This window comes from Sinocyclocheilus rhinocerous, unplaced genomic scaffold (assembly GCF_001515625.1).
Source record: "Sinocyclocheilus rhinocerous isolate Xijiao unplaced genomic scaffold, SAMN03320098_v1.1 scaffold144, whole genome shotgun sequence".
NCBI lineage: Eukaryota > Metazoa > Chordata > Actinopteri > Cypriniformes > Cyprinidae > Sinocyclocheilus > Sinocyclocheilus rhinocerous.
In genome coordinates this window covers 123,955-144,842 of record NW_015645650.1, presented here as the reverse complement: position 1 = coordinate 144,842, position 20,888 = coordinate 123,955, and the positions used below count along the sequence as shown (strand labels likewise).

At 37.3% G+C, this 20,888-nt stretch overlaps 1 protein-coding gene across 1 annotated transcript in view; it reads left to right on the top strand.

Moving 5' to 3' along the window:
* The first annotated feature begins 1,485 nt into the window (after positions 1–1,485).
* LOC107706875 (inactive ubiquitin carboxyl-terminal hydrolase 54-like) overlaps positions 1,486–20,888 on the top strand; it is a 140,168-nt gene continuing 120,765 nt past the window's right edge. Inside the window, exons 1-2 of the mRNA XM_016510705.1 lie at positions 1,486–1,779; positions 19,445–19,537. Of these exons, the coding sequence (XP_016366191.1) occupies positions 1,633–1,779; positions 19,445–19,537 (240 nt within the window). The 5' untranslated portion in view covers positions 1,486–1,632. The remainder of the gene's footprint in view (positions 1,780–19,444; positions 19,538–20,888) is intronic.

Here is a 20,888-nt window from a genome sequence, read left to right as displayed (position 1 = left end):
CACATAACCTGGCCATAAACATTTATTTTTTTCAGCATAAAGATTTTAGGTTCAAATTTACTAATGCATAAGGAAATGTATTTTTCCCTTTTAAGCTTTGAGTTAGCACTTTTACTCAAATTATAAATTAATTTTGAATGGTGCTGTGGTGGGACAAATTAATCTTTTAAGTACAAATATTACATGTAGTCTCTCAATAAAATATGAGGGAAACGTGCATTTATAATAATTGTAGAATTGGAAAGATTCCATGGTAATATAAAATTCAACAGATGTGTGGTGGTCACAAGTGTTTGTATATTGGTTACATCATAGTAGTTTCATTTGTGGCATTTTTTTTTATTTTTTAGAAATTATTACTTTTATTCAGCAAGGACACATTAAATTGTTCAAAAGTGACAGTAAAGACATTTATAATGTTACAAAAGAAATGCTGCTATTTTTAACTTTCTTTTAATCAAAGAATCCTGAATATCATGGTTCCACAAAAACATTATATTTATTTTGAAATATTATGTTGTTTTCAACATAATAAGAAATGTTTTTTTTATTATCAAATCAGCATATTAGAATGATTTCTAAAGGATCATGTGACATTGAAGAAATTCATTAGAAGAATGGAGTAATGGCTGGATTTCACAAGACTAAATTACACTACATTTGAAAGTATATCAACATAGGAAACAGCTTATTTTTTTTTCTTTTTTCTTTTATTTCACAATATTACTGTTTTTTTCTGTATTTTCGAATGCAGCCTTGGTGAACATATTAGACTTCAAAAACATCTTCATTTGTTAAACCTTTCATTTGTAAAATATTCATTTCCTTGGATTAGCCAATCAGAGGGGAGAGAGAGATGAAAAGAGGCATGGTGCATGTCTGAGACGCGGAATCCACAAAGTAATTTATCACGTTTATGTTCTGAAATGATTACATGTTCTTTTGTGTAAGGAGAGTACAACAGAAAATTCAAAGCTATGTTAAAGTTAAAATAAATGTGCAAAGAAAATGATGGTTTTTGCCCTAGACCAACCAGCAGGTTGTATCACCTGAGCTTGTTTGAAAAATAAAAGGAATGTTTTTGAAAATAATTTATCCTAATTTATTTTTCAGATCAGCTGGGCTAAGAGAGAAGACATTGAGAAGACTCAGAGGTGAAGAGCAGGCAGCGGACATCACAGTGTGAGGACATTGTCTCGGACCACACTTCCTCCAACAAACACTGCGACTGTCACACAGCTGGTTTTAACCAAGCCAGTCATTACGTTTGACCCCACTTTACCGTCTCAGGTGTGGGGAGCCATTTAGTCACGACAGACAGACATTACTGAGATCCTCCCGCCCTTCTCAAGAGAAAACATCACTTTTATATTCACACCTGTTACCAAACCCCAGCAGATTCCTTCATTATACTTTTCGTTTTGTAATCACTGACCAAACCCTCTCTCATGGGAGTAACATAGAGACCAGCCCAGCACAGACACTCTCTGCTCTCTTTCTTTCTCGCATTCACACACTCACACACACTGGTCTGCACCTTGTTCAGGATGCCTTCCTCCTCCAGCATGATTAGCTGGGGAAGGACGCGGCTCTTGTGGTGATTGGAGGGGGGAGCGGCGCGGAGCTGGACCCATGTCGTGGAAGCGGAACTACTTTGCTTCAGGCAGCAGCGGGCTGCAGGGGATGTTTACCCCACGCACCATGACCTCCATCGCTCCAAGCAAAGGCCTGAGCAATGAGCCGGGTCAGAACAGCTGCTTCCTAAACAGCGCACTGCAGGTAAGACTGAAATTTGCTTTATATCTGTATTATGTTTATGGGTTTTTCTTTTACAGATGCTGTTCACACAGGGTCCATGCCAAGTGGCAAACACAAGTAAAAATTGGCTTTGAGAAGTAAACTGAACTGTTGGCCTGTAGCTTTATTATAAACTGCAGCATAATACTAGCAGGGTTCCTTTGGTCATGGAAAACCTGGGTATATCAGGGAAGAAAATTAGGATTTCCAGGCCGTAAATAATTAAAGAAATTAATTTTTTTTTTTTTAAACTATAGACATTTCAGTGAAAAAATATATATTTTTTTAATTATGAAATTATCAAAATATTTTATTGGCTTGATATTGACAATTGTAGATATTTATCAGCTACATGTCTTTTTTTCTAAATAAAAAAGTAGTTAAAAAGTCATGCTCACCAAGGCTGTATTAATTTAATTGAAAATACAGTAAAAACTATTTAAAATAACTTATTATTGTTAACATTATTACTGTTAATATATTTTAAAATGTAATTTATTGACGCTCTTTCAGAAATCATTATAATATGCAGATTTGGTGCTCAAGAAACATTTTCTTTTTTGTTATTAATAGTTTTCAATAGTATGTAATTGTTTTTTGGTTAAACATTTTTACATACTGTTGCTACTGCTACTTTCACATTATTAGTATTATTTATCAATACATGTTATAGTACATTTAAATTCATATTTGGAAAAAATCACAATGTGTCTTTAAACTTTACCAGAGAAAAAAAGAGAGAAACAAATTTATTCTATAGGGCCTTAAAAATGTTATTGTTACATTTTTTTGTTTTGCGTAAGTTGTGTAAGTTTTATGATTTAAATTATTTAGACATCCTTTTTGATTAATAACATTTAATTTAACCATTAAAACAGTCTAGGAAAAAAAAAACGGAACCCAGAAAAATTCAAATGGAAAAAACAAAACAAAACTGAATTTGGGAAAAAAAATTCAAACGGATTTCATAGAGGACCCTACTGATAAAAAACATGTACATTTTCTCAGTTCACTCAGTTTTGGTAGTTATGGCAAAAGGCTCTTTCTTGGACCTTGTGAACAGCTCAGAACAAATGTGATCGCACACAGAGAAGTTGTTGCGCAGTTGAAGCAGTATTAGTATTCTGGGATGGCTGTAGTGTTCATTCAGAGTGTTATGGATTTCTTTCCGTTTCTCTCTTCCATTCTGTCTTTTTCATGCTGCTGTATCTGATGTCACTGTTGGTCTCTGCCGGTCCCAGTTTAGCAGAGCTTTATCTGGGTCTTCCTTGTAGGCTGTCCTCACTTACACCAATCTGTCTGGCCAAACAGTCTGTCTGCTCATAAATTAAACATCCCTCTCTGTTACCTACCCAGCATAGCCTTGGACGCTTCTCCAAAAGTCATCTGACTTCCATACGGGATACTGAAAACAACATTGGTCTAGTTAGTAGGTCTTTTTGTTCTTATATTACACACATATATATAACACCAGGCAACATTTTTCATCTAATTTAATTTAACTTCATGTACTAAAATAATCAAAACAAAAACTGAAATAAAATGTGTTTATTACACAGTATATATAGATGTATATGTACAAATACTGCACATGCCCAGCTGAGGAAGATACGACAAAAAAAATTAAGTGAGGAAAAAGAGAAAGGGTGAAAAAAAAGTTATCAAATCATAAAATTTTTATTCTCCCCGCTTTAGAGGAATCCTTAATAATCACTTTATAGTCGCTGTAACAGCGCTGGACAGGGATGAGGGAGCAGAATTATGCTGGAGGGTGTTTTTCTTTTTTCCTTTTTGTTCACTCGCAACTTACTTGAAAGAGCTAAATCAAATCACGGATCCAGTGAAGGCAAACTAACTTCTTATCAGACGTTAGACAGAAATTCTATTAGCGAGGCCCCTCTAGATTAGCTCATCATGTGTGAGATACACTAGCATTGCAGCTGATTCTCCAAAGGATCTGATGCATCATGTGTCCTGAGTGTGCTGTTGTAAATGGGTTAACGTGGACCCTCTAGGGCTCTTCATTCAAAAGCCAAGTCCAACACTAGTATGGATCTGTTTGAGATTTTCTGAAATGAGCTCAGCGATGGATGCACTCATTTTCAGACAGATCAGGCCAGCCAGGTGCGTGGGAGCAAAAGGTCCGGGCTTCATCTCACAGTTGAGACTTATTAATAGGTAATGAAAAATAAAAATGGGCTATTATACTAATCCTCTGGTCTGAACACAGTGCTGGAAAGAGGCTTGGCTAAATGGGTTCTGTGTCATGAGGACCAATATGTACTTCATTTTTGTTTTTTTTCCTGAGAATTAAAGGGATAGTTCACACCAAAATTAAAAGTTGTGTCATCATTTATTTATTCGCCCTCTTCTTTTATGTTCAGCAGAAGAAAGAAGCTCATTCAGGTTTGTAACAACTTGAGGGTGAGTAAATAATGACGTAATTTTCATTTTTGGGGGATACTGTCCCTTTAAGTGGAACACAAAAGATGATTTTTTTGAAGAAGATTGGGGTCAGAAATAACATTGGCCCCTACTATAAATATATTTTTTCTTGTGTTATGCCAAAGATAGAGTCAGGTTTGGGGCAACATGAGGGTGAGTTCATTTATGGGTGAACTAGTTCTTTAAGTCTGCTGTATTGGAAGGCAGGTTGCTCCGAGACCTACGAAGCTCTACCTAATATCAGTTTGGAAAGGGTCACGACAGACTCCTCCAGAGATTAGGTGTTTAATTTAAGCTTGGAAGTTGAGTTCTAAATTTCCCCCTTCATGCACATTCTCATCCCACTGCGTCTTACGTAACACGAAAGACTCTTAATTTAGCAAGATGTTTTTTTGCTCTGAAATCTGGAAGAGCTTCAGTTGAGAGCCCAGGGCTTACTTTACAGTTTCCTGAGATAACCTTGCTGAAATAATTAATACACTTTTTAATCATGTACTTATTATGAAGTGTCTAATCATATCTTCTTTTTTTCTCTTCGTGAAGAGTCTAATCATATCTCATTTTAAAATGTCTGCAGAAGTACCTAAACTACTGCAGGGCCATTCTGTGAAGTGGGTGCCTTTTCCTAAAAGTACTTTTCAAGATTTTTTACAGTCTGTCAGACAGATAATGTGTTTAAATGTTATTAAAGTTACATTGTGCCACCTCAAGCTAAATTAATAAATTTATTCAACTGAGATGCATTAAACTGATCAAAGGTAACAGTAAAGACTTGTACATTGTTACACACATTTCAATATCAGATACATGCTGTTCTTTTCAACTATCTATTTATCAAAGAAAATAATAATGTATCACAGTTTCCACAAAAATATTAAACAGCACAACAGTTTTCAACATTGATAATAAGAAATGTTTCTTGGGCAGCAAATCTGCATATTAGAATGATTTCTGAAGGATCATGTGACACTGGAGACTGGAGAAACGGCTGCTAAAAATTCAGCTTTGCAATCACAGAAATAAACTATGGAGAATTATTTTAAATTGTATTCATTTTCATAAATTTATTGTCATTACTGTATGTTATCAAAGAAATGCTGTCTAGGTGAGCATAAGCAATGAAAACATTGAAAAAATGTCTTACTGACCCTAAACTTGAGAAATTTGATGTAGTGTAATTTTGTATTGCTTTCAATGAAGTGAAACTGCTAGTGCTTAATAGAAAGATAAAATTTAATTCTGATATTTCTACAGAAATCATGTAATTTAAAATCATGCTAATATAAAGTTGATAATTAGTAAAAGTTATTAAACTTGAAGAGCTCCTTTCTTAAAAGAACGTTGCTGTTATTATGAGATTTATAAAAAAAACTATTTTATGGAAAAGTCCATTACGTGAAGTCTTTTTAATACAGTATCACTTACATAATAGTGAGAGAATGAAGACAAAATACTACCTTTTATTTTCATATTTTTTTCATTGAAAAATCTGTTTATTTGTTTATACTGAAAGATGCTATAAATGCGAGTGGAGACACGACACGACTGTGTTTTGGCATCAGCTATTCATTTTAGAAATTGCGGTATATCTTGTCAATTCGAAGCACAAATTGCACCTGTTTTGTAAAATCTCCCATCAGAGAGGCTAACAATACAGAAATAATTCCCTCTATATTCATTTAGACAACCTGTTTGTTCGAGTATTAAATGGATAGATGGGGAATCGTAACGAAGCATATGTTTAGCCTAAAAACAGCCTCCAGCTTCACCTGCCCTGTTAGCATACCATGGCATTTTTTCCTTATTCAGCTGCCATTAGTGCTGTTTTACACTGCGCTGTCTGTGTTGCTTGTCTGCCGGAGCACCTGTTCTGAGAGTGTTGTGATTTTTCTCATTAGGACGAGAGCAATAAGCCGCTGTCCACATTAAGCCTTATCAGAGCTCATTTGAATAAACAGCCCGTGTCCTTGACTGAAGCCGGGCCGGGACTGCTGCCGGTAATTATCCCGTTCCACGCCACGCCACGCCACCTTTGTCTCCCCCCTGGCCCGGGTCACGTGGCCTCCCTTCCTTCATTAATTTATTTCCTCTGCCAGCCAACTTTATCAAATCCAGATTTTATGGTGATTGCGGCACTTAAATAGCCATTTTTCAGCTGTCTTCCCTCATACCAGCTGTGAACGCAATCATTACTGATAGAAATACCTTGAGATGAAAAAGAAATAATGGTGAAGAAAGACAGAGAGGAGCTAATGAGGCATGCCAATGTTTCTTTTACGCCTCACAATGGCTCATTTGCATAATCACAATATCTGTTTTATTACGCAAACTGCAGGACAGAGTGGCTTCTTTCTTTCTTTTTTTCTTTCTTTCTTTCTTTCTTTCTTTCTTTTACATTCTTCCTTCATCCTCCCTTCTTTCCTTCTTTACATTCCCACTGTTTTCCTCTTCTCTTAGTTTCCATCCTTCCTTTATTCCTTTATTTTTCTTTTTTTAATGGTGAAGAAAGACAGGAGGGAGCTAATGAGGCATGCCAATGTTTCTTTTACGCCTCACAATGGCTCATTTGCATAATCACAATATCTGTTTTATTACGCAAACTGCAGGACAGAGTGGCTTCTTTCTTTCTTTCTTTTTTTCTTTCTTTCTTTCTTTCTTTCTTTCTTTCTTTCTTTTACATTCTTCCTTCATCCTCCCTTCTTTCCTTCTTTACATTCCTACTGTTTTCCTCTTCTTTTAGTTTCCATCCTTCCTTTATTCCTTTATTTTTCTGTCCTTTTTCTCACTTCCTTACTTATTCCTTTTTTATTCCCTTCATTCATTTTTTTATTTTTTCCCCTTTGTTTTTACTTTTATTTTCATCCACTTCCTTTCTTATCTTTCCTTCCTTCCTCTTTTCCTTTAGTTTCATTCTCTTCCTTCCTTTCATTCTTCCTTCGTTCTCCATTTTTCCTACTTTAGTTCCCTCCTAATTTTTGTTTCCTTTTCATTTCTATTCTTCCATCCTTCCTTTCTTCCTTCGATTTTCTGTCCTTTTTTACTTTTTTCATTCCTTATTTCATTCATTTTTTTCTTTTTTTCATTTTCGTCCTTCCTCTTTTCTTTTCATTTTCATTCACTTCTTCTCTCTTTCTTCCTTCCTCTTTCTCTTACCCTGTCTTTTTTCCTTCTGTCTGTTCTTCCTTCATCATTCCTCCTTTCCTTGTTTACTCCCCCTGTTTTCCTCATTTTCTTTTATTTTCCATCCTTTTTTTACTTAACTAATTTCTTCGTCTTAATTTTACATCTTTCATTTTTCAAAAAAATGTATTTCTTTTATTTCTTCTATCTTCCTTCTTTTCATTTTCTACCTTCATCTTTTCCTTTCACTTGCCTTTCACTTCTCTTGCACTTGCATCTCTCTTCTGTTCTTTCATTTTTATTCATTCTTTCCTGTTTCTCTTTAACTTTCATTCCCTTCCTTTCTGTCCATTCTTCCTTGATCATCCCCTCTTTCCTTCATTACTTCCCTCTAGTTTTCCTCTCCTTTTAATTTCCATCCTTCCATTCTTGCTTCCATTCCCTGCCATTTCTCCCTCCCTTAATTTCTCCTCCTTGTATTCCCTCTTTCATTCATTTTCTATTTTTGCTGCTTTAATTTCTTTCTTGTTATGTTCATATAGTAATAGTTGTTTAGCATGATAAGATGAATAATTTGTAAGTAGTCCAGCGGCAACGAAACATCCCGTCCTGATGAGCTTTAATTGAGAAAGACAAGCATTACATTCATGTAAACCTTTTGGGGAATGCTGGCTCAAGGATAAATATGTTTCCATATTCATTTATGCTAATTTATGTATTTTATGTAAGACACACAAAGCTAAAAAATACCAGTAAACAATGACTGGATATGCCTTTTCACTTCTATGCACAAGTATTACTTTGACCACCATGCTGCTTACTTTGCACTATATACTATGATACAGTATGCAGCAGCATGATAAAACATTGTATGTATTCATGAGCAAATTTGCTCAGTGCATGAAATATATGCAAAAATAGTGTGTCATATGGCACTATGTTGTTCTGAATAGTTGTTTATTGCTTGAAATAAGATTAGTTACACCTGTTAAACCAAAAGAACCATTTTTATCTTTGTGTGCCTGTGATGTTGCAGCACTTTCACTGTATGCCGGAAGAGACCAGAACAGCACAGCAATTCTAGTCTGGTGTGTATCCGTGTGATGTAATAACAGCTACGTCGTTATCTGACTCACAAAATGTTGCGGCAAGTGTAAAGACAGCTGTTGAAAAAAAACATAAATAAACCATACATAGTTTACCTGCACTGCCATATGTCTGGAGTGTGTTTGTTAAAAGGTCTACCTGTATTTAGCGTTAGTATCTGTCTGGAGCAGGACAGATATCTAGCATGAAGCTGAAGTGTTTCTTTAATGTGACAAGCCAGGTGGGCCGTGATTTCCTGTGCACAAAGTTGCTGTGTACAAAGAGCTAGAGGCAGTGCAAACATCTGTAGGCACTGGCTTGTTTACAGTAGGGATTAATGGACTGGGTTGGAACTAGAAGCCGAATGGAAGAGTCCCAGTGGGCCACTGTAGCCTGACTGTTCCTGTCACACAGCTGCCTAACCTTACCTGAGACGAGAGAGCATGGGTACAGATGTAGGCAGGAGAAACTGCTTTAAACACGTCAAGGGATGAAGTACTGGATGACTTCAAGTTTTATGGCTGTGGAGGTTGAAGGTCATTTTAAACTTACATATTGGCATATATAAAAACGGGCCGCATACTTTTATGCTTAAAGGAATAGTTCACCCAAAAACAAAAAAAATGTATCACCCTCAAGCCATCCAAGATGTAGATGAGTTTGTTTTTATCAGATTTGGAGAAATTTAGCATTACATCACTTGCTCACCAGTGGATCCTCTGCAGTGAATGGGTGCCGTCAGAATGAGAGTCCAAACAGCTGAGAAAACCATCACAGTAATGTTTGTATGTTTGTAAAAAACAAATTCATAAACCATTACTTCCGGCTAAAATACGAGTCCTCTATCCATAATATTGCTTTATCTATTAAAAAAGTCTCTTGTCTGAATCAGGAGAGAAATATGCAAAGATCAAGCAAAGTTTACATGTGAAAACAGCCCAAAACGGTTCTAAACAAATATGTTGGTGAATTTTGATGTGAGAGGACAACAGAGGATAAACTTGTTCACTGGAGGAAGCATTATTATATATAGAGGACTTGTATTTTGTCCAGAAGCGACGGTTTAAAGTTAAAAGCATCTTAATGATTTCAATTATTTGTTTCAAGCATGCAGCTTTTTCGCTTCACAAGAAGTTAATTGATGGACTGGAGTCGTGTGGATTACTTGTGGATTATTTACTATGTTTTATCAGCTGTTTGGACTGTCATTCTGACGGCAATCATCCATCCATCGGTGAGCAAGTGCTGTAATGCTAAATTTCTCCAAATCTATCCTGAAGAAGAAACTCTTTTACATCTTGGATGGCCTGAATGAGAGTAAATTTTCATTTTTGAACGAACTATTCTTTTAATGTGCTGTAACTCTTGTTTCTGCAATTGTTCACTATTTTTGGACATGCACGCAAACATTCAAACCCTGTAGAAGCTCTTTTGTGGAACATTCCCATGACATCCTTCATTCAACTGACCATCATTCGAGTCTTTCCCTCAGTGCCGTCTGGTCTGCCTGACTGGAGATCTGGTCTTGGGAAGCCGTCCTGACAGTCTTACCTCCCTGTAACCCTATAGAGGGGGCTGCAACCTGTCTCTTCTCCTCTCACACCTGTCACACATCTGCAGAGGTGCAGTGACCCAGATTATAAGACCACGTTCCCTGTCAGTCGCCCCTTACCCTCGTGTGCCTGACGGCCTGTGTTGTTCTGCTGGTGGTAGATGGACACTTCTCTCTGGAGGACTGGACGTGTGTGCTAGTTGTCACCATCTTGTAACCTCCTGGAACACTCTACTGGTCTCATAATATAGAAATGATTTATTTAACTTCAGGAAGTCAGGTTTTGCCAAACATTTATGCACTCTTTTGGGGAACAGAAAATGTTTATGGCCATATGAAAACGGTCTAGCTGTTACCGCACATGCTTCAGTAATGTATTATGTTTGGACTTTGGTGCTCATACGAGAAACATTGGTTATATTCTGGCCTGTTTTTTTTGCAGTCCAGTGTTCTATGTTTTATAATCTGTGATTTTGATAGACTGTTTTTGTTTTGTTTTATCTATCTTAATTATTTAAATTTCCCTGATAATATAATCATTAGTCATATGCCTTTACATTTGTAAAATTTTATGTAATAAACATGAATTTCATGTAGTTTTATATTAGTCAATCGATAAAAAAAACGTATTAATTGCACATTTCTGTAATTAATTGAGATTCACTGCACCTAACATTAAAATTTGAGATCATAACTATAGTTTCACACTGAATCTGCATTAATGTAGAAACAACATAACTATGGTGTATTTTAAATATTTGTTAAATGTCATATTTTTACTAGGTACTATGAATGAAGGTAAATATCACCAACAATACTGATACTGATGCCTCTTAAATAATCTATTTGGATTTTTTCTGATGATAAAATGAGAAATGTATAGCCATTAGACATTACAGTAAAATTAAAAAAAGGCATCATTTAAAAAAATTTTTAGGCCTGAATAGTTATAGAACATAAGTATTATAACTTAATTTAAGTGAACTTAAAACAATCTTCAAATATAAACCTGTTAGAATAAATTTAGATGTGTCTTCAGTATATTGTGTTATATATTAATATAGTGATTATTCGGTCTCTTTCAATATTTGTTCTTTCTGAGTGAGAGCTGTGTAAAACTTTCTCATTGTGTTCATGACTGTGGGCAGAATGGAATGTACCACCTTTATAAATATTGAAACTCCCACCAAATATTATAGCTGTAGGAGTTCTGTCTTCTCTGAAAGAACCCTTAACAAGCCTGTAATATTTGCCTTGGCTTGTTTCCATATAGTGGTGAGGCATTAGTATAGTTCAGGCGTGAGAATGAAACAATGGCAGAGAGGGCGAGAGAACTCGATATGACTTTACAAAGAGAAAAGAAGAGTTCATTAGGACCACATCTTTTACAACTCCCACAAAATTGATCACACACACAATTTATTATATATTATTATATATCATATTAATTACTGCCCCGAGGGCTGAGGAGAGTGAGAGTATCAGAGAAATGAGAATGTGGCCAGCAGGCTTGATCTGGTAGCAGATGCTTGGAGACCCTTCAGAGCCGAAGGACATAAAAAGACCCTCTCTCTCAGTTTCGTCCTTGTGTTGGCCAATTTCTTACAGCTTTGTTCATTTTTCAGTGGCTCTTTCAAACGTTTACAAATTGTCTTCTGGAAGCTGTCCACTCCGCAGCTTTTAATGATTACTGACAGGCTGTGCTTGCCTAATTGTCCCATTCCATTAGATATAATGTATGACATAAAATAGCCAAATTAATTAAACAATTAATTCATTTATTTATCTATCTATGTATGTATGTTTGCATTGTTATTTTATTTTTTTATATTATTTATTTATTTATTTTTCTGCAGTGGGAAGTTAATATTAAAGGGGTCCTATTATGCTCTTTTACAAAGTCTTGATTTTGTTTTGGGGGTGTACTAGAACAGGCTCTCATACTAGGTTGTTCGAAAAACACATTATTTTTCACATATTTTACATTATTACAACACCTCTCTCCTCAGTCTGGCATGAACGGCTCGAATAGTTCCTTTATCAAATGAAGGCCCGCCTTCTGAAATACGAAATGTGCTGTGATTGGTTAGCTGGGCCAGTGTGTGTTGTGATTGGCACCACATTGGAAATGTCATGCCCCTTACCATAGCCGCCTGCAAGCTTCAGTGTAAATATTGCGTCAAAATCAAATCAATTTGAGCGCGATTAAAAACCCGGATGATTGTAAACACTCTTAAGTTCGTCTGCCTTGGGAAAGCTAGCGTGTCTCTGACATAGTGATAACACTCATTACCAGGTCTCGTCCCATTCGTCGATCTTTGTGATATCACAAATCCCGGAAAATATGCGTTGTAGTCCAAACGAGTCGTTTGTTGTAGTTTTTTAAAAGTGATTTCTGTTAAATAAAACATCTCCATTTGAAGTGGACTTTGAGCTTTGTAACTTTGCAGACCTTTTTTATGCTCAAACAGCAACATTACAGACTAACTAAAGTTGAAAAAGTGAAAAAGCATAATAGGACCCCTTTAAGTATTGCCTTTTAGACAGTATTCCAAGTTCATGTCAAAACTGAATCAACGTTCAGCCACAGAGCAGTCGTGAGAGAATGAACACTTTTGGATGAATTGATTCAGTTTTTGTCTATGATTCACTTCTTAAAATGATTTGGTTCATTCTAAAATAAATAAGTGTTTTGAATGAATTGTTTGAGTGAATGATTCACTGACTCAAAAACTCACTCGTCACCACTTGGCGTATCGATTCTGCTGAAAAGTCAGAAAAATCTGTCTTTTTCAAAATCAAATCTTTTTATGTGGACAATCAATCAGTAAAAATACTGACACAAATTTTAGAGACTGCTGAAAATAATGACACTTGAATTTCAGTGTGACAGATATTCATTTAATAAGCAGTCTGTGATTCAGTTCAGTAAAATATTTGGCTAATTTAAACGAATCTTTCTGAACTACTGTTCAGGAATTGGGCTACATTGGTTGGAATGTATTGTTTTGATTCAGAACCAGATTAGTGGACATTCACACAGAAAGCATTTTACATTCCTGCATTTTTATTGATTTTCTATTCGTATTCGACTGTTACAACACCGTATTCTAAAAATGCAGCACTCAAATTTAGTTTTTCATTCTTCTGCCAAGAATCTCACATTTTTAAATGTTAAAATGCATTCTGTGTGAATGGCCTCTCATACAAGTTGCTTAATTGCTTTTGAATTGGACAGTGGTTACATTTGTTGCTGGCAGTCAATGGGGATAACGCAACAGAAAGACGGTATAGTTCAGTATAGTCTTTTTATTGAATCACATTCAATACACACAGCAAACTCTCAAGTAATCTCAAGTAAAATATGACTTCTTTTGTTGTGGTGTTAAAGATGCAGCAGTGCAGGAAACATACATAATTTATCCGTGTCACTGGCGTCATGGAATTTAAGTTTGTATGTATGTTTAAATTCACCTTTGACGTTTTTCTTTTTCTGCATCGTGCCGCAAACTCACCTTCCTCTCAGGAGTCGGGATGATCGATTGGTCACTGGTGTTGGACGGGAGGGGTAGGGGCACGGTGGTGCGTGTGCATCTGTCACTCTGAGTCATCCCAGCCTGCCCACATGGGATTCACACGCATAAACACACACACACACACACACACACACTCACTCACTGCTCGATGCAGCCACTCGCCTACTCAAACTTCATAGCATCAGAGCTCTCTCCGCAGGGCTGCTGACGGAGAGTGTAATTTATCACTGTGCTTAAAGTTGTCTCTGTTTTGCGTGAGATTCTGGCCATATTTTCACCATGTAAAGCTGGGGCCCACACTGCAGAAAGCGGCATACTTACAGTAACTGTGTTTGACTCTGCAGTAAGTTATTGAGGCATAAATAACACTTTTTTTCTTTTTCTTTTTTATTAAATATCTTGATATTTATGCATTTACTCTGAAATGCTTTTTCACCATCATTTGTTACAAATTACATTATTAATTTAATTTGACATTTTTACATTGAAAATATTTAATGAAATAGTAAAAATTTAGTTAAAATAGTCAGTTTCTACACAGTTTTTCAGTAAATATTTCAGTTTTTTTTAAATATGCACCAATCAGATCCAGAATTAACATTTTATGAATTAACATTTTTTAAATTAACATTTTATATGATTTTTTATGACAGTTCAGTGGTGAGTAATTCGAGAAAATCTATACCATTTACATTAATATTGTTCTGTATAAAGTTATAATGGCAAGTAGCTCAGCAAAACCATCATGTGGCATTCATTTTGGACCCTATGCACCAATGTAACACTATAAAATAATTAATAACAGCATTTAAAACATTGAAAATTTGGTGTAGAAACAATTTTCAGTAATTGCAAGTAAATTTCACAATTAATTACTAAGAAATAGAAAAGAATCTCATTGAATTAAATGTGAAATATTTAAGTAGAAAAATGAAAAATTATTTTATTCTAAAAGATTTATTCTCCAATAATCGTTGAAAAATAATTTTTACAGTGTACTTCACTATAGTGTACTAAATCAGTTTTGAATTGATTCATTGAAACAGACAGTTTGAACTGATTTACGCAAATGAATCAAACTTACCCTAATATCGTTTTTGCTACTGACATTTAAATCAAAGACGTTATTAAAATGTCTCATAAAAAATGTGATATTTGATGTATATCACCCTGCCCTACCGTTTTTTGTTTTTTTTCCCTTACATTCTCTCATATGCCCTCTCTGCAACTGCGGTGCAGACTGCCGGTCCTCACCCATATCCACTCAGCTCATTGTTCAGCGGGTAGCCGATTCATCACTACTAAATAAAATAAGGAAGGGGAGAGAAAAGCGCATACTCCAGCACCAGAATGCAATCTGTCATCCCCCAGCATCTCTCCTCTCACTCCTTCAGCTCTGCTAAGCTCCTCTCTTTCAGCTGGAGCCCTTAAATTCAGCCTCACTCCTTTGAAGTGTGTTGCTAAAGGCCGAGCGTTTCCATACGGTGCTGTTTGAGAGCCCTGAACTGGTCTTTCTTAGAGGCTGTGAGTATGAGCTCGGTTCAGGCCCATTTAATAGTGGATTGGAAAGAAACAGGGTCTGTGCCTTAATTTGCTTAAGCCTAGTCTCATTTTCCTGCGCTAGGCACACAATTTACATCATCACTTATGTGCCTTTTCCAGCCTTCCCTGCGTGTATCCTAGTGATTTAGTGCCCTTGGATTTGACCTCTTGATCTTTATCATCCTCATCTTCACCCTGCACCCCTGCCAGAAATAGGATCAGAACAGAGAATAAGATCAGGACATGTTGCCAGCCAGACTCGAACTAGAGCAGACACCAACCGACAAGTTGTAAGTTTTACCACTGCTTGATAAATTTGGAGTCAGTTTGAAGGAAACTTCCTCACTCAGTCTATTCCAAAGATAATTAAATAATTGAATTTAATTAGCATTTATTTGCTTAAAAAAGATTGCTAATTTGCATTATAATTCCTATATTTTAGTCAAGTGATTCGTATAGTGCTTTTCAGAAGGCATAAATTGTTTCAAAGCAGCTTTACAGGAAGTTATTTTGTATCAAATTCATGCTGTAAAGTCACATTTTTATTTATTTTAAAAAGATAGCTAATTTATTAATTATTCTCTCTATTTTTAGTCAAGTTAGGTCATTTGTACAGCACTTTTGAGAATACATATTGTTTCAAAGACGCTTGACAGGAAGTTATATTGTATCAAAGCCATACTACAGTCCCTACTGAACAGTTTGAAAATCATGCCACAGTGCATTTGCTTTTATATCAATATATTAGACAAAATATGAAACTCAGATCAGTTTTCAAGAGCATTATGCTATGCACATTCATACAGTTAGACTAACCACAGATTGATTGATTGGTTATTTATTTATTTATTTATAATGTTTTAGCGCCCATGTTTTAGTAATGTTTTGTTACTTTGAGATTTGCTGGAATTAATTTTGTTGTTTTTTATACGAAAACAATAGGGTGACTTGTCTACTAAAGCATGTAACATTTTGTTTGGCTATTTATTTTCAAGATACAAAGTGAGAGAGTTGAAATTGAAGTTGAAGCAAGGGCAGGCAGGTCGGAACACATGAGTGCAGAGCTCTTTGAGGATGTACTGAGAGGAAACCAGGCCAGGCTTAAGAGCTGCAGAGACTAGCAGCAAATCTGCCCTGAGACTGAACTGACAATCACGTAGTGCTGCCACGGGGCTTTTGGGAACAGAGAAGAGAGCTGAGACTCCAGAGCTTTGCTTTGTTTGTGTGTGTATGTTTAAATATGTTTATATATGTGTGTGACCCTGTGTGTTAGTGTTTGAGTGGAAATGAGAAAGCCATTTGAAGCTTGTTAAGGATTGGGGTGTAATGTTTTATGTAGTCCATTTTGAGGGCATAATCTGTCTACGAGCTGACTCTAGGTAAAGACCCGAAGGACCATTTCATAACGCTAAGAGACATAAAGTGGGTGCTTGAAAAGATTGGAAATGTTAGAAGGAGAGGGAGATAAAGAAGAAAAAAAGCATTATATAATCCCCTTCCACATATTTAGCCCAATCAAGGGGCTTTAGTGTTCTTTGTTCCTCTGACCTAATGCAGATGCTTTGTGTATTAGTTATGAAACATCTATTTATTTTCCGCCAGTCTCAGGGGAGTCCTGCACTTAGCGATTTGTTTGTGATTATTTCCGTTTGTTTGTCTCTGCCTTTTTTCAAAGGAGAGTAGCTGCGGTTTAGAGCCACACGCACAGGTTTATGCAATGGCTCGCTGCAGCACAGGGGGCAGCAAATGTGTTGCTGCATGAGGAATCACATGAGGTTGCTATAGATTTCTGTCATTACACACCCTGCGTCCAAATATGCAAAAAGGAATATGTCAAATAGGACATTAGAATGCTCAGAATTCATGATATAGTAGGTGAACACTGCATCTGTGAGCTTGAGGGATTCTAAAGTGTGCAACCAGTTGACACTTTGCTGTTCGATTAAGCCATGGAAAATGAGGAACTGCAGTAGTAAAAATAGTTTTTTTTGCGGTTTCTGCTGGCACACCATGGTCAAAGTGTGCATTCACAGATTTAAAGACAATGTGGCATATTATAATATATCTGTTTTATTTTATTTTATTCTTTTTATTTATCTTGTTAGAGCCCTAGTTGTTTTTTGTTTTGTTTTTTGTTCTTTCTTACATATTTTTCTTTATATTTATCTTGTCACAGCCCTAGTTTTTGTTTTGTTTTGTTTTGTGTTTTGTGTTTTGTGTTTTGTGTTTTGTGTTTTGTGTTTTGTGTTTTGTGTTTTGTGTTTTGTTTTGGCGCAGCCCTACTTATTTAGATTTATTCTTAAAACATCTATAATCTACCAACATTTTAGAATCATTAAAATAAGTTAAAAATGAAACGAACCAGCCAAAAAACATCAACACATGTTGTCCTGCATTATTTCCTTTGCCTACTAGGATATTAAACAATTCCTATTAAATTTTATGTTTGATACTCTAACTAGGACCATATGTGCTTTGACAATGACCAAAGATGCTTGAGGATTTACCGTACAGTGCCAGTGTATTAGTTGCAGTAAGGTATGGATAGACTGATATATGATCACAAACCCTACAGAAAATCACAAAGCACAGCTTCCCAAGCTGAGTGTGGCATTCCTGCATTGTTAGCAGATAGAACTGATTTCCACACAGTGAGATTTTGCAGCTTTTCTGCACTGTTGTCTTTTTTTGTTGCTTTGCTGAAGAACAATGCTGATCTGTTATGTGTGTGGTCTGCGTGTGTGTATAAGCCCGGTTTTGGATGATGATGATGATGTTATGGGTTTGTTTTCGGGCCCAGTTGGCAATTGTGGAAGCATTAGGAACGGATAAAGCTTTGATCATCGGTGAGGTGTGTCTGTGTGTTCGGGTCCAGATGGTTGCTTGCGGGCAAAGGTGCAGTCTCGCTGTTTGTTCCACTTTAGTTCTGCAGTTTCTCTACATCTCGCTCTATATGATGAGTGCAAGTCATGCCCGGGGCAAGTGAACTCCAAACAACTCTGATCCGCAGCGTGTACTGCATGTTCAGTCTCGGTAATTCATAGCTTCATATCTCTGCAGCAATCTCCCCCTCTGCGCTCCACACACGCTCTTATTCTTACGCACTTCTCCATATCTCTCTCTCTCACTCTATCTTCCCCCCTCCCTTTCCTTCTCTCCATCTCTCTTCCTCATGTGCGATCGCACCTCTCTCTTCCAGACAGTTTGTGTCCTCACATCTCTGTTTCTTGCTGTCTTCCGCTCCATCCTTCCTCCTCTCCGTCTTCCCCGTTACCTCTCGTTCTACCGGGAGCCGGCGGTCTGAAACTCTGCCGGAGCCGGGACGGCCACTGGAAATGCTGGGTTCCTGGTCTGCCGAAAGGATTAAGCGGAGTGGACAGCTGGCAGATGATCAGAGTGAGAGCGGCAGCTAGGACTGGCTCGTATTTATTTAGAGGATTGGAAGATTGTGCAGATATTGGCCGAGCGCTGCGGGACGGGGCCAGGAAGCCTCTGGGCTGTTTTGTGTAATGTGAAAACCTGCCCCGAGGGTGAGTGAGAGCCGAAGTGTGTCATCTTTTCGATGTTAAATTACTTAAGCTTCTCAGCTTCCTGTGCAGAGTCAACTAAGAAAGTAATTTTCCCCCAAAAAAGTGGAGACTTTGTCTATGTGGTGTGTTCAGTGTTGTTTTGTTTGCATGGGTGTCCTGAAAAGCCAGACTAATGGAGTTTAGGATGGAATGGGACCTTCTTGTTAGTTCTGAACAATGGAAACGTGTAAAACCTGTCATTTTTGCGATGCCGTTGCATGACTCTTCAGTATTGCACTTGCAGTTTTGTAATATATTGTTTTTTGCTAGTTCTGCTGGGTAGTATTTGTCCATTCTGCTTTGGTGATAGTCTAGCACAGTGTTTCTCAACCCTGGTCCTGGGCGCCCCCCAACACTGCACATTTTGTGTGTCTCCCTAATCAAACACACCTGATTCAACTCATGAGCTCATTAGAAGAAACTCCAGGACCTGAAATGGGTGGCAATACAAAATGTGCAGTGTTGGGGGGTGCCCAGGACCAGGGTTGAGAAACACTGGTCTAGCAGGTGGACCACCATGAGGTTCACCAACAAAAAATAGTGGTCAGTCACCATGGTCTTTCTGGTGAAGCTAGAAAGCCAATGACGTCTTACTGGTGAAGCTAGTTAAAAAGTTTGTATCTCAACATGGGTAACATCATCCAAAACACAACATGCTGGTATTTTCAACAGGAATGACAGTGGTTTCTCTGGAAAATGTGGGCTGTTTATGAGATTTTTCTGTTAATGGGCACTTAACAGTTGAATTTCACCTACGTTCACCAGTTGACTTAACCCCTCTGCTCTCTTGACCACAGGTCCTTTGGCATCTCGACATCTTCCGCCGAAGCTTCCGGCAACTGAACACCCACAAGTGCATGGAGGACTCGTGCATCTTCTGCGCTCTGAAGGTGAGTGTTACCAGGTGCTTTCTAAAAAAGGCCCAGTTGTGCATGCCAGTTCAAGAGGTGCTACCTTTTCAGAAAAGTAGCTTGAGGCTACAGGAATCTCCTAGTGTGCCCAGGCTGCTCTTCTAATGATCCAGCAAGGTGAGGGTAGAGGCTGCTTAGACTAATTGACTTCCTCGCTGACCTTACTGTAGCACAGGAACAGAATGAAAATGAGATTCTCAACATCAAAATCTCTCTGTCGCTCTTTTTCGAGGAAGTCTTTTTAATTTCCTGCCTGGAGGCTGATAGAGATGGGAGAGGAAGGAGGAGGAGAGGGAGATATATGCTAGGAAAAGCAACTCTGGTCTCTTTTTAAATAACAAGCAAAGGACTCTCACTCTAACAATATCCTGTTCTCTAGTCGCCCTCAGGCTAAAAGTAGCTGTGCTATTTAAAGGTGTCACATACCAGTAAGAAGTCACAAAACTGACATATTTCTTTAAGAGGCTCCTTGTTTTGTGTTAAAAGAAATCTTTGCCGTCAGATTTGTACTTGGCCATTTGTTTCCAAAAATACCAACGCTTCTTGTTGGCTGTTTGCGCCTGAGAGAAAAGGAGAGGTACAAATACCCTGATAGACTGAGAGGTCTTTTTCTTTCTCTACTTTGTGTCTGGGCTAATCTTGTTCTGGTGTTGGGTGATTTACCTCTTTATTTTATGTCCAGGCGTCTTGCTCTCTCTGAACTGAACGTTTTGTTCTTCTGCTGATGAATAGGTCCTGCACCTTCCGCTGTTTCCACAGCTACCTGTTACCTTGGCTACTCTGTGCTCTGATTGCCCATTTTCACGCCCATGTGACGCCATAAAGGCAGTCTGTGCCTCTTGGTGTTGGTTTCCTTGGAGTTGGTCATCTTTAGTCGTGAGATTCTGCATTGGTGGCCTGTTGGCTCTGTGGAATTGAGTCAAATTTAGATTAATTCATGCTGCTTCCTCTATGAGGATAGAGGAACTGTATGGTCCTGAGTCTTTAATGTTTATGTCTTTGGGTCTGGTTAATGGGTGGATAGATAAATAAGAAAGTAGGTATTTAAGTAGGTAGATGATAAAAAGAGAGATAGGAGTCCTGATGACCTTCTCTGGGTTTGTTTTGCAGTTTTAAAGATGACCAACCAGAAGAAGTATCTCAGTGACTTAGATACATGGATAGATAGATAGGTGGATAGATGCATGGATGAATGGATAAATGGATGGATAGAATCTCATTGCTGTGTGTTCTTGTCCAGTTTTCTCTGGGCTACTTTGTTGATGTGAAACACAAATAAGCTTGTGTGAAATCCATCACAGTGATTGAAATGTTCTCTCTCTCTCTCTCT